At 44.0% G+C, this 14,056-nt stretch overlaps 1 protein-coding gene across 2 annotated transcripts; it reads left to right on the forward strand.

Moving 5' to 3' along the window:
* The first annotated feature begins 164 nt into the window (after positions 1-164).
* On the forward strand, positions 165-10,465 carry BCAS2 (BCAS2 pre-mRNA processing factor). Of its 2 annotated transcripts, XM_068269695.1 has the most exons (5): positions 165-292; positions 3,313-3,405; positions 4,465-4,535; positions 6,191-6,352; positions 10,411-10,465. In XM_068269695.1, the coding sequence occupies exons 1-5, from the start codon at positions 200-202 to the stop codon at positions 10,463-10,465; spliced, it is 474 nt and encodes a 157-aa protein (XP_068125796.1). In that variant the 5' UTR covers positions 165-199. The 2 variants fall into 2 exon arrangements, with proteins under 2 accessions (XP_068125796.1, XP_068125797.1); XM_068269696.1 differs by lacking the exon at positions 10,411-10,465 and having other exon boundaries at positions 6,191-6,356.
* Positions 10,466-14,056: the final 3,591 nt, after the last annotated feature.

The raw sequence follows: 14,056 nt of genomic DNA on the forward strand, positions 1-14,056 counted from the left end.
ATCACTCTGCATTACAAATAAATACATCATTCCAGCGCGTTCCAATTCTTTTTCATTTCACGTTCCATGTACATGTACATAATAAACATAGACAATACGGTGACAGAGTCAAGGCCAGTCTTTACGTAGGCCAATCAGAGACAGTGTCTGCTGGTGACGTGATAGCGCATGTGTAGCGTGATTTCTGCCCGGTTGCAAGATGGCGGGCACAAGTTTAGTGGCTGGAGATGTTGTAGTGGACGCGTTACCGTATTTTGATCAAGGCTACGATGCACAGGGAGTGCGGGAGGCGGTGAGTACAGCTGCCCGTTTTATCTCTGTTCGTGTATAGTGTGGTATGGAGGAGAGCGCGGAGAGTCTGGCTGGCTGTGCTCGGCTTTCTGGTCACATGGAGCTGTACTATATAGCTCATCACAAACTAATCATCTCCCTGCAGTTTCCAGTTTTTTACATGACATAATGATTTTTGGCTTTATAAGTAGCAAGGTCACCGCTTATTTCTTGTACACTGGGACATCTGTACTACTTATGCACTTGTTTTCCAATACTGTGTCTGCCTGGACCAACTGACTTGTAGTAACACTAAATATGTGCAAATTAATATAGTTTACACTTTTCTAGTTGCTTGCTCTCTTGTCTAGTTCTCTGCAGCAGTGATTCTTATACAGTCAAGAGAGATGTTATGAACTGTTTGCATGCACACGTCTTACCTTAAAGGAATATCTGAGCAAAAACAAACAAACAAATTCTACTTACCCGAGGCTTCCTCCAGCCCTGGCAGCTGATATGCCCCTCGCTGTAGCTCCAGTGTCCCTCCAGTGTCCCGGGTCTCGTCCGTTGCAGATGCCGACCTCACCAGGTCGGCATCTACTGCACCTGGGCAAATGTGCGGCCGCCCTGCTCATGATCGAGCTTGCATTGTCTGGAGTGTTAATGCTCCAGATCATGTGAGTGTGATCATGAGTGGCGTGCGCAGGCACGGTTTTTATCTCTAACTTTATTGAATGTTTGTTGTATTGGCTAGCGGCAATCATTCACAGGAATGTGCAGCATCGGGCGCGGGTTTTTAATGCAGGATGTAGATTCTATGTCCTAAAACCTACAGCAGCACTAATTAGGACCTAGAATCTACGTCCTGAAACAATAAGAAGTTAAGGTGAGGTGGTCAGTACCATCTCAAACTGCTAGGTTTCAAATGGGTTGTAGGATATGGAATAATACGCCCACACTACTAGGTCAATTAGAATGCTTCAAGGGAACCCAAGGTGGGGAGGAAGAGAAAAATGATACATACCAGGGGCTTCCTCCAGGCTGATCGATCCCTCTCTGTCCTCTGCCGCTGCCTGGATTGTCTAGAATTCGGCCCTGAAAGTCCTCCAGGCTGGGGCGTTCTGCACATGCGCCGCCTGGACTGAAGGACTTTTGGGATCGAATTACAGGAGCTGTCAGCCATACTAGCTCCGATTAAAAACCCACATATATAAGTAGATAAATACTTGATCTACTTACTTAACCCTCCTGGCGGTCAATTAAAACCGCCAGGGGGCAGCGCAGCCCTATTTTTAAATCATGTAGCTAGCCTAGCGCTAGCTACATGACAGCCGCTGTGCAGCGGCATCCCCCCCACCCTCTTCGATCTCCTCCGGCGATCAAGCCCGTCCGGAAATCCCGTTCTGAACGGGATTTCCATTAGAGCTTCCCCCATCGCCATGGCGTCACCGGCGTTGTTACCTCAAAGGGAGTCCCGAGTCACCCCTCAGCGCTGCCTGGCACTGATTGGCCAGGCAGCACATGGGGTCTGGGCGGGGGGTGGCGCGGAGCAGCGGCGATCGGGCTGTACACGCAGCTAGCAAAGTACTAGCTGCATGTACCAAAAAAAAAATTATACAAATTGGCCAAGCGCCTGAGAAATCCTCCTGCGTGGCATAGCCCAAGGTTAAAGAGAGCTCAAGGTGGTCTCAAAAAATAAAATAAAAAGTAGGCTACCTGATCCGCAGGGCTGAATGGTTCAGTTAGCCGCAAAAACCGCCGCTCCTGCGGGCCGCAATGGCCCACTTTCACTTGCGTGTGAAAGGTCACTATAAGTCACAATGCTACACTGAGAGACTGTGTGTGTCTCATAGCGTGCAGGGAGGTTGGGGAGCGTCACAGGGCATGGCTAAGGAGAGAGATCTGCCCAATGGCAGCTCTGTAAACTCTGTAGGAACGCCCCTGGTGGGCGTTTCAAACAGGGAATTCCTCTCCCCAATGTTTACCTCTGAGATGGCGACAAATATTGTCGCTAATCTCGGGGGGGGGGGGGGGGGGCTATAGCGTGGGTGGGCAGAGAGCGGTGGTGTGGGGACACAGAGACATGTCAGGAGGCAGAGAACATGCCTCTGTGTTCCATCTGCCCCCCCTCCACCGAAGATCCACCTCGGGTTCTCCTTTAACATATGTATTGCACTATCTATGTTATGATTTTAGTGATTTTTCTATAGTTAAAAAAAAAAAAAGAGACAGAAAAGCCTTCTTAGGATTCTTCATTTTAACTGTCTATCTTGAAGCTAACCCTGATGTCATTTCCTCCCTTACTCTTCTCTGCCTGATTGTGTATGCATTGCCCGCCCTCCTCCCAGTCTTCAGGCACTCCCACCCAGCTCTGCAATAGTGCATTATCTCAGCATGAGAAATATTGGTCAATCAGAGAGGAACAGAGGTGTGGGAGGGGAAAACAGGAGGGAAATGGGCTTCAACCAATCAGGATGCATTCGTTTTATTTTGAGAGGAAAATAAAGAAGCAAAAAAGACAACCCAGCATGCCCTGCAACTTCCTTCGTGCAGCAATGTACCAAATAAGAGTCAGGTAAACTGGAGAATGATCATTTATCAACTAGAAAAGTAATAGTGGTTTTTAACTTTTGGATTGCCTGGTTAGCATCGTTATTACTTGTTTAACAGATACAAATAAAGAATTGATTTTTTTATTTTAAAGCTGTGGAGAACTGTTGCCTATGGACTTTCACGCTGGCTCACCTCAACCATACTAGCTCCTACTTTGTCTGTATGTACCTCACTGTATGGTCACCTTTCAGTTATATTCTGGTCTGGTTGAGATCTGGTCGCAACTCACTTGGTTCGAAAGTGCCCTATATAAAGTCCCTATCATGGCAAACTGTAAAATTATAAATACACATATATTTCTAACTGTATAGGGAACACTAAAGTAAATAACTTAAAAGCTGTTTTTGCTGACTTTTATCGTAAAGGCACAAGCTCTGGGCTTGTATGTTTATGACTTGCATTCATGAACAGATGTTTTTCTGTTCTTAGGCTGCAGCTTTGGTGGAAGAAGAAACCAGAAGATACCGTCCAACAAAAAATTACTTGAGCTATTTACCCACGCCTGACTACTCGGCATTTGAGGTATTCACACTTTACTCAGTCTTACTTTATTAAAGTAGAAGGTACAGTAGAGTTCTAGTTAACCTGCAATCTCAACCACCCCAACATAGGGAATGCTGCGGGGGCTTGACTCTCTCTCACTTGGGCCACTTTCCACTGAACCACCTTTTGCAGTGATGTGAATACGCATCCCTATATCTGTGCCCTGCACAACTGAGGGGATTTTGGTGCATGCTTCAGTAAAATGCAGCATGCTGTCCCAATTGTACCTAAATGTGTTTCGGATTGCAAGGCTATTGGCGAAATAGACAGCATTTCCCTGCTCAAATCGCTTGAAGGGAAATTCTGCAGATTCTGTAGCAGTGGAAATTGGCCCTAATGCAGAGCAGTGTGCAATGGAAGGCACTCATCGGAGCTCCAGGCTCTGTCTTCTGCACTTTTTATAGCTGCGGGCTGCTTGTCTGCATCCTCTGTAAGCTTTCAATGTGTGCCACCTAGCATGCATTGGCAGCAGTACTGAGGATGCAGCAGAACAGCCAGCAGCTATAAGAAAGGGATGGTGCCCAGAGCTCTGCTACGTGTCTTCTGCTGTGGGCTGCTGAACTCTCATGCCGGTTTCCCAGGTCTGTGGAGTTGGGGTCATTTTGGTTACCTTGAGTCCGAGCTGGAGTCGGTAGTTTCATAAACTGAGGAGTTGGAGTTAGATGATTTTTGTACCGACTCCACAGCCCTGCGGTTGCCCACCTAAAAGTTGCTGTGATCGTGCAGAAGGGTAGTCTGCCACCACATAAATACGGCTTCACATGGTGCGGTGACGGGGACATGCATATTCCAGCTCAGTGATGTGTTGTGGCTAGTGACACAACACATTGTGTGTGTGTGTGTGTGTGGGGGGGGGGGGGGGTAGTTATATAACTGAATGGAATATACTTGTGTGTATGATAATGAGGCATGGGTTTCGAACCCTCACGTGGTGGGTAAGCTGAGACAAGTGGCTAACATCCATTAGAAACTTTGTATAAGTGAAGTAGATCATTGCACACCTTAACATTATTTTCCCTTTTTTGTTTTGTTTCTCAGACTGAAATAATGAGGAATGAGTTTGAGAGACTTGCTGCTCGTCAGCCCCTTGAACTTCTCAGCATGAAAAGGTAATTGCCTTCTATAGTTCCTTACATTTTATGCATAAAATTACACCTTTCTTGGTTGCCCTCATCTCTGAAGAGTATATATTTCAGGTAATGTACATACAGTAACTATTCTTCTGTAGGAGAGCTAGATTGCATTTGATCTGAGCAATCAGCGTGTATGTGTGCTTGCAATTTCTACAGATTTCAGTCTGTAGATCTGTTCTGTCTAGATTCATATTTAGGATATATATACTGTATATAATTATACTAGGAAGTTGGACTGGCTTTGTTGAAGTTCTTTTTAGGTTTGTTGTGCATTTTTCTGTATTTGTAGTACTGCTTTTATAATGTTAGGTAGCTATACCCCAGAATTAGAAAAACTGACACTTCAAGCTTCTTACACCGTTTTTATTAAAGGATACCTGAAGTGACATGTGACATGATGAGATAGACCTGTGTATGTACAGTGCCTAGCACACAAATAACTATGCTGTGTTCCTTTTTTTCTTTCTCTGCCTGAAAGAGTTAAGTATAAGGTATGCAAGTGGCTGACTTAGTTCTGACTCAGACAGGAAGTGACTACAGTGTAACCCTCACTGATAAGAAATTCCAACTACAAAACACTTTCCTGGCAGAAAATGGCTTCTGAGAACAAGAAAGCGGTAAAAAGGGGAATTTCTTATCAGTGAGGGTCACACTGTAGTCACTTCCTGTCTGAGTCAGGACTGAGTCAGCCACTTACATACCTGATATTTAACTAACTATTTCAGGCAGAGAAAAAAAAAAGGAACACAGCCTAGTTATTTGTTTGCTAGGCACTGTACATACACATGTCTATCTCATCATGTGACATGTCACCTCGGGTATCCTTTAAAGCTGGTCTTGGAACTATGTACAAGTTCCTCTGGTTGCTTTGAAATGAATTTCATAGCATGGCTCTGTGCTGCATAAATATTTGCATAATTGACCAGGGAGGTGGTTTTTCAACCTGTCAGACAGGGCTGCGGCTCCACCAAACTTTCTGTTTGCGATGTATAAGTTTTTAAAAAAGGTACTAAAATCTTGTAAAAAAAATAATAATAATAATTAAGGAGTTGACTATGCAAAAGGAAAATGGGGAGGCATCCTATGCATTCATTCACATTTTTTCTTTGGGATTTTAAAATGCACAACATTCTGCTTCTATGCATTAATTAAATACATCCCGCTTCAACCCAAAAAATCACAAACTTTAGGGCATGGGAAACTTGATCAGAAACACATAACTGTACACCACCGGAAACGCCCACAAAACCATGCCGCCAAGTGCGCTCCCAGCCTCCGGGCAGCAAAATCAATTGTGCTTAGTAATTGAGTTGGTGATCAGGAAGCAATCTAAAGCCCCATCTACACGATAAGATTCTTAGAACGATTCGATTACGATTCTATTTACGATCCGATTAAATCCAACATGTCCGATCGGGATTTGATCCGATTCAATTCGATTTGCCATTGCAAAACAATGGCAAATCAAATTGAATCGAATCCTGATCAGACATGTCAGATTTAATCGAATCGTAATAGAATCGTACTAAGAATCGTATCGTGTAGATGGGGCTTAAGGCTTCCTGAAAATGTTTATAACTACAGTTTTACCTAAATGCTCATTTCAGTGTAACTGTTTTTCTCACTTTCAGATATGAATTACCTGCCCCTGCCTCAGGGCAAAGGAATGACATCACAGCATGGCAGGAATGCGTCAACAATTCTATGGCGCAGCTGGAACACCAGGCAATCCGCATCGAGAATCTGGACATTATGTCCCAGCATGGCTGCAACGCATGGAAAGTCTATAATGAGTGAGTAGGAAATGTAAAACCTGGCAGACTTTCTAAATCCTGTTTGTAGGTGGTATAATACTTTTAGGACTTTTGTTTTCTAATGTAATGTAGTAGGTGGTTTAGAGCAGGGATTTTCAACCTTTTCACCGATTGTACCACTTGTATTGTCTGAAAATGTTCAATTACCACCAGTGTGCATGCGCAGTAGATTGGACCGGATCAGGTTCGACTGTGTCCACTGGAGCCCGAGCGGAGAGATGCTACTGCGCATGCGCACATGATGCCAAGGAGATCTTTGGGGGGTCCCAGCACTGGATTCCCTCTACTGAGGAAAGGGGAAACCTCTTTAGGATTCAGAGGCTCCTAACGGAAGTACACTCCATGGCACTTTTTTTGTCCACCAGAGAGCTGGACAGTGACTCGCTACAAAGTTTGGCCACCCTTTGCTCGTTACTCATTGTGCTGCCCTGTGGAATAGTTCAGACCTCTCAGATCAGCGGTAACCTGGCTGCAGTGAAGAGAGAGCCAGGTGAACGGTTCACAGTGACGGCGCATATACTTCAAACACAGGAAGTGAGCAGTGATGTAAATTCCTGTATACGCGCCGCCACTGTGTATCATTCGCCTGGCTGTCTCTTCACCGCTGATCTGAGGTCTGAAGGATGCCACAGGGTAGCACAGTGAGGAGCGAGTGAAGGTGAGTCAAACTATATGGAGGCAGGATGGGACCAGGACAAGTGGCATGCGGGCAATAAAGTGGCAGGCAAACCTAGTGTACCTCCTGGCCAACAGCAAATTACCACCGGTGGTATCGCATACCACAGGTTGAAAAGCTATGGTTTTGAGCAGTAGTTTTCAAATTGTTGAAAACTACTGCTCGTAACAGTGCATTGCAATACGATTCTTGTTGAATCATAAACTCTCTTACCCAATTCACTGCACTGATAGGTACAATTGAGGAACACTCCGATTAAACAAGAGGTGGTGCGCTATCTAAAATATTTCAATTAAGCCTAAAACATATACACATAAGACTGCGCAACACCCCTGATATAAGTCCTGCTTGTATACAAGATGCGATATTCTGAGGTAAATATCAACACTTATCAAATGTCCTTTTATCCAGCTTTTCAGCGGAGTAATAGCTTGCTAGTAGCCTTGATTATAATCACCGCCACCACACCTGTGTGACTGGGCACTCACCCTTATCCAATGACCCCCTGTTAAGATTTGTCATAAGCGCTTCTGGGATACTCTCAGGCGATCCCCAGCCTATGACGATCCACTTTTCGCTTATACAGCAGTATATTCACAGAGATTGCACCTCAAAGTAAAGCACAAGGCTTCCCATAGTGTAAAAACCTTTCAATTTATCAAAAGTTAAGTTAAAACGCTGCGTTCGAGGAAGTGGCAGCCAGATGTGCAGCGGTCAAGCCGACGGAGTGGGGAACTGAGGGGACGAGTATTCGTTTATGCCCAGCCGGTGGCCACCGCATGGGAGAAAGCCGAATAAAAACTCTATGCCTGTTTGACATCATGGAACATGTGAGTGAGCAATTTCAACTTCGCGTAAAAACCATCAATTTATTAAAAGTTAAGTTGAAATTGCTCACTCACATGTTCCATGATGTCAAACAGGCATAGAGTTTTTATTCGGCTTTCTCCCATGCGGTGGCCACCGGCTGGGCATAAACGAATACTCGTCCCCTCAGTTCCCCACTCCATCGGCTTGACCGCTGCACATCTGGCTGCCACTTCCTCGAACGCAGCGTTTTAACTTAAGTTTTGATAAATTGAAAGGTTTTTACACTATGGGAAGCCTTGTGCTTTACTTTGAGGTGCAATCTCTGTGAACATACTGCTGTATAAGCGAAAAGTGGATCGTGATAGGCTGGGGATCGCCTGAGAGTATTTCAGAAGTGCTTATGACCCATCTTAACAGGGGGTCATTGGATAAGGGTGAGTGCCCAGTCACACAGGTGTGGTGGCGATGATTATAATCAAGGCTACTAGCAAGCTATTACTCCACTGAAAAGCTGGATAAAAGGACAATTGTTAAGTGTTGATATTTACCTCAGGATATTGCATCTTGTATATGTTACGGCCAGAACCCGAAGTTTGGCCACTTCTAGTTCTGGCCAGCCACTTCGGGTTCTGGCCGGCCATTGTGCGAAGTGGCCACTGCGCTGCGGCCAATGTGAGGAATGGAATGAATCCTGTAACATTCATGTATCTTCTGACCGCAGCGCAGCGGCCAAACGTATCGCAACTTAGTTATTTTAATGAAATTAAGCCGGCGGCAATGAAACAGATGAAGCCGCCGGCTTTTTCTCTGCCTCTCTCTCTCTCCTTCCTCTCCCCGCCTCTCTCTCCTTCTCTTATTATGGGCAGCACTCGTGTCCCCCCTTCAGAGTCGTTCGTCGCGCCAGGGAGAGCAGAGCGGGGAGGCTGCAGACATCGCTTCTGCCAGCACCCCGCTCTGCAGGAACGGCAGGCTTCCCTGGTGCGACGAACGACTCTGGAGGGGGACACGTAGTGCTGCCCATAATAAGAGAAGGAGAGAGAGGCGGGGGGAGGAGAGAGAAAGAGGCAGAGAAAAAGCCGCCGGCTTAATTTCATTAAAATAACTAAGTTGCGATAGGTTTGGCCGCTGCGCTGGGGCCAGAATATACATGAATGTTACAGGATTCATTCCATTCCTCACATTGGCCGCAGTGCAGCGGCCACTTCGCACATTGGCCGGCCAGAACCCGAAGTGGCCGGCCAGAACTAGAAGTGGCCAAACTTCGGGTTCTGGCCGTAACATATACAAGCAGGACTTATATCAGGGATGTTGCGCAGTCTTATGTGTATATGTTTTAAGCCCAATCTACACGATACGATTCTTTATACGATTCGATTACGATTCTATTTACGATCCAATTAAATCCGACATGTCCCATCAGGATTCGAGTCGATTCAATTAGATTTGCCATTGTTTTGCAATGGCAAATTGAATAGAATCGAATCGAATTCTGATCGGACATGTCGGATTTAATCGGATCGTAAATAGAATCGTTCCCATTCCCGAATCATTCCCATTTAAAGAAAATGCCTGTTTCCCTTCCACCCAGCCCTGTGTCCCTTGCACGCTGCAGCCCCCACACAGATTGTAGTGACAAGGAGCTTTTTGGCAATAGAGAGGAAGGGTTGTCCTTAGCAGGAGAGGCACTCCTACATAACGCCCATTCCCCGCCCTTCAGGCCACCCTACTGACTTACCCTGCCTTTCACCCACCCCCGTTTCCTACTCTCTTTGCTCGGAGGAGAGCAGAGAGCTGTGTGTGCAGCATTGTGACCCCAAAGGTCGCAAAAGAGAAAATAGTTGCTGGTGAACGAACAGCTATGTGGGACATCGAGAAGTGCCTCAATCTTCTCAGGGAGGAATGCTGCTTATAAGTATGTTTATTTTACTTAAAGAGAATCTGTATTGTTAAAATCGCACAAAAGTAAACATACCAGTGCGTTAAGGGACATCTCCTATTACCCTCTGTCACAATTTTGCCGCTCCCCGCCGCATTAAAAGTGGTTAAAAACAGTTTTAAAAAGTTTGTTTATAAACAAACAAAATGGCCACCAAAACAGGAAGTAGGTTGATGTACAGTATGTCCACACATAGAAAATACATCCATACACAAGCAGGCTGTATACAGCATTCCTTTTGAATCTCAAGAGATCATTTGTGTGTTTCTTTCCCCCCTGAGGGGGGAGTGCATAGCAGAACCACAACACTGAAGAACTTGGCAGCCTTCCAGACACAGGCTGACAAGTCTGACAAGGGAAAGATACATTGATTTATTACAGAGACAGTGATAGTACAAAGTGCTGCAGTAAGCCAGAACACATTAGAATAGCTTTTGGAACTTGTAGGATGATAAAAAACAGGATGCAATTTTTGTTACGGAGTCTCTTTAATTGTTCCACCTCTGGATCTCTTTAAAATTATAGCAATGATGAAGTATTGGAGTATGGTTCACTTAAACTACTCTATATCTCATATGTTAATCTATTTTTTTTTTATTTTTTATTTTTTTGTAGAAACCTAGTACGAATGATTGAATCTGCACAAAAAGATCTTCAGAAATTAAGGTGAGAACATTTTGCTGTTGGAATATTGGTAAAGGAAATACTTATTTAAAATATTATAATACACATTTATGAAGTCTAACTCTATAAATATCAGAGTGACTGGGACAGTTTGCTCTCTGATCTAGGTTTTATGCTGCACAAGTAGTTTTAAAGAGAATCTGTATTGTTAAAATCGCATAAAAGTAAACATACCAGTGCGTTAGGGGACATCTCCTATTACCCTCTGACACAATTTCGCCGCTCCTCGCCGCATTAAAAGTGGTTAAAAACAGTTTTAAAAAGTTTGTTTATAAAGTAGGTTGATGTACAGTATGTCCACACATAGAAAATACATCCATACACAAGCAGGCTGTATACAGCCTTCCTTTTGAATCTCAAGAGATCATTTGTGTGTTTCTTTCCCCCTGCAGTTCTCATGCACTGAAGTTTCAGGCTGCTCTTTTCTTCCTGCAAACAGCTTTGCCCTTGTCTGTAATTCTTCAGTATGTGAAAGCCCAGCCAGCTCAGAGGACGATTTATCCAGCTTGTAAAAGATAAGAGAGCAGAGAGAAGCTGCCCTTATCTAAATAATACACAGGCAGTGTGCATAGAGGGGCCTGGAAGGGGGAGTTCATAGCAGAACCACAACACTGAAGAACTTGGCAGCCTTCCAGACACAGGCCGACAAGTCTGACAGGGGAAAGATACATTGATTTATTAGAGAGACTGTGATAGTGGAAAGTGCCGCAGTAAGCTAGAACACATTAGAATAGCTTTTGGAACTTGTAGGATGATAAAAAACAGGATGCAATGTTTGTTACGGAGTCTCTTTAAGACTACTATACAGCTTGTCAATGATTGTTAACGTGTGGGCACTGCTGTCTAAAACCTGTAAAACTTTTCCTGCTGGATAATGTATGTGCTCATGGATTCAATGTGGCTGCGTCTTGACTCATGTTGACTTCTAATTCCTAAGCATGTAAATTTTCCACTGATAGCTGCTTTGTTGTTGGCCAGGATATCCCACCTTTCCTTTTGCAGGTGGCACATCCTATCCTCTATAGGGGATCAAATGTCAAACAAAATGTGCACAGTGTATCACCTTAAGGTCCACAGAATGTGAAGCGATGAAGCTGTTGCAGTGGTATAAAGTGGTCCCAAATAAAAACTGATCATGCAAAAAAAAATGTAAAAAATATATATATATATATATATATATATATATATATATATATATATATATATATATATATATATATATATATATATATATATATATATATATATATATATATATATATATATAATTTTTTTTTTGTTTTACTACTTGAAGACCGCCTCACGCCAATGGGCGTGACTGCGGTGGCAGTCCCAGGACCGCCTAACGCCAATTTGCAACAAGTCCTGGAGCTGCAGTTTCCCAGGGAACGGCCGCGTGCATGCGCGATCTTTCCCTGCCCGTTCACGGAGAGGAGCTCCGCAATTAGCCTGCTAGCCGCGCAGGCTGCTTGTAAACAAAAGGGGAAAGAAATCCCCTTTGTTTACATGCGTACAGCGCTACGGTCTGCAGCAGCGCTGTACGAGATTGGCAATCCCGAGCCTCTGATTGGCCGGGGATTGCCGTCCTCTCATAGGCTGATGCCTATGAGAGGCGGAGAACAGGACGGATCACCGTCCTGTTCATTTCTCTAGGCTGAGGGGGACGAAGGGAGAGAGCCTCTATTAGGCTAAGAGAAAAAAAAAAAAGTGACAGCAGTGATCGGACCCCTCCGGCAGCATGTCCCCTTAGGGACAAAAATGGGAGACTAGTCTGATCGCCATACTTCTTATTTGGGCTGTGCAGGAGGCTGAAAAGCCTGCACAGCCCAGTGCTGCAAAAAAGAGCCTGGTCTTTAGAGGGGTTTAACACTGCGGCCGTCAAGTGGTTAAAGCAGAAACATTCATTAAATGATACTATAATAAAATACTTATTAAAAAAAGTGACTGCATTTAAAAAGAATACATAAATGGTTACCTTAGGGACTTTTTTTTTTAATATGTATGTCATTATGTCGCAGGGACATTGGTATTACATGCCTCGCCGCCATGCACTCCCGCTTGCTCCCGCGCTTGTTCTCGCCGCCGATTGCTAGATGAAAATGCAGTTCACATTCATTGATAAGTACCCGTGTGAATGATCGCCGGCATCAATCAGATGTCGTGTCATTCTTAAAAGCCAATACTTACATATCCAAGTGTTACTTCCTGTTTGCGTACTAATAGTAGGCACAGGAAAGTTATGCGCGAGGACATCTTGTGGCCAAATAGTAAAATTACACCTACATACACTTTTTTTTTTTTTTTTTTTTTTTTAACCACTTCACCCCAAGGCGGTTTTTACCCTAATTGCCAAGAGCGATTTTCACCTTTCCATGCTCATCCCTTTCATTTGCCAATAGCTTAATCACTACTAATCGCAATGAAATGATCTATATCTTGTTTTTCACCACAAATTGGGCTTTTTGGGGTTGATATTTGTTTTCAGTGATTACTTTATTTTCTATGCACTTTAAAGGGAAATACAAGGAAAAAAATGAAAAAATACACTTTCTCCAATTTCATCCCCTATGATTTTAATAAAAACACTGCTACTGTACAGAAAACGCACACATTTTATCTGCCTATTTGTCCTGGTTATCACGAGATTTTAATTATGTACAAAGTATGGTGACAATATATCATTTGGAAATAAAGGTGTAATTTTTATTGAATTTCTTTTTGGTGGGTTTTTTTTCACTATTTTCACGTGCACCCGCTTGAGCGCGCACAGCGGCAGCAGCACTGTCTGACTGCCATTAAGAGGCTCTAGCAGGACGTTTTTATAAGTCAGCATGTCATTAAGTGGTTAAACAGACCTAAATTTACATTCAAAATTAACCCCTTACATCCCATACTCCCCAATAGTCCCCCTATACTTTCCCTGTGGTCTGGGTCACTCCGAGCTGCTTGGTTACTCTGTTGTACTGGTCCAAGCCCTTTCCCATACAGCCATATCAATCCTTGCCATGTACTGAGGAGGACCAAAAGTCCGAAACAGGCTGTCTACATGTGTGTGGCTCTAAAATTTTAAAGCTATAGACCTGCTATACACCAGCGGTTCTGGATTCTAGCCCGGCTACAGGGACATAAAGAGATGATTTGCATATTCAGTAGTGTTGCATTGTGGGTAACCACAGATGTTCACTTAAAGCTTAATTGTTGCAAGTACCTTCTGGTTTTTCTGTTTTACGAAGGAAAATCACACCAAGCATTGCTTTTTAGTAGGGGAACATTTCTGTCTCTTTTAGTCCCCTATACTTTCCTAGTGGTTAGGGTCACCCTGAGCTGCTTGGTTACTCCCAATATGTGCATAAATCTTAGACCTCAGAATAAACAATCTCACAACATATAATCCTTTGGTTTAATAGGTAAGAAAGCATTGCATTTACACTCTTTCAGAATTAGCATTTCAGTGTGGCCTCTGTGCTGCATTCTGGGTAAGCTCTCTTGCCCCTTGCTGCTGCCAATTGGTTCTCTCCCTCCATGCACTACAATCCTCCCAACAACTGAATGCGAATGGGGAGGGGAGGGTTGGCAG

Source organism: Hyperolius riggenbachi, chromosome 2, assembly GCF_040937935.1.
Source record: "Hyperolius riggenbachi isolate aHypRig1 chromosome 2, aHypRig1.pri, whole genome shotgun sequence".
NCBI classification, from domain to species: domain Eukaryota; kingdom Metazoa; phylum Chordata; class Amphibia; order Anura; family Hyperoliidae; genus Hyperolius; species Hyperolius riggenbachi.

What these genes read in the sequence shown, in the direction of transcription:
- BCAS2 (XM_068269695.1), top strand. Translation starts at nt 200, where the DNA reads ATGGCGGGCACAAGTTTAGTGGCTGGAGATGTTGTAGTGGACGCGTTA. An exon ending in GAACTTCTCAGCATGAAAAG is followed by an intron (nt 4,536 to 6,190) that starts GTAATTGCCTTC and finishes TCTCACTTTCAG; the next exon opens with ATATGAATTACCTGCCCCTG. An exon ending in GCATGGAAAGTCTATAATGA is followed by an intron (nt 6,353 to 10,410) that starts GTGAGTAGGAAA and finishes ATTTTTTTGTAG; the next exon opens with AAACCTAGTACGAATGATTG.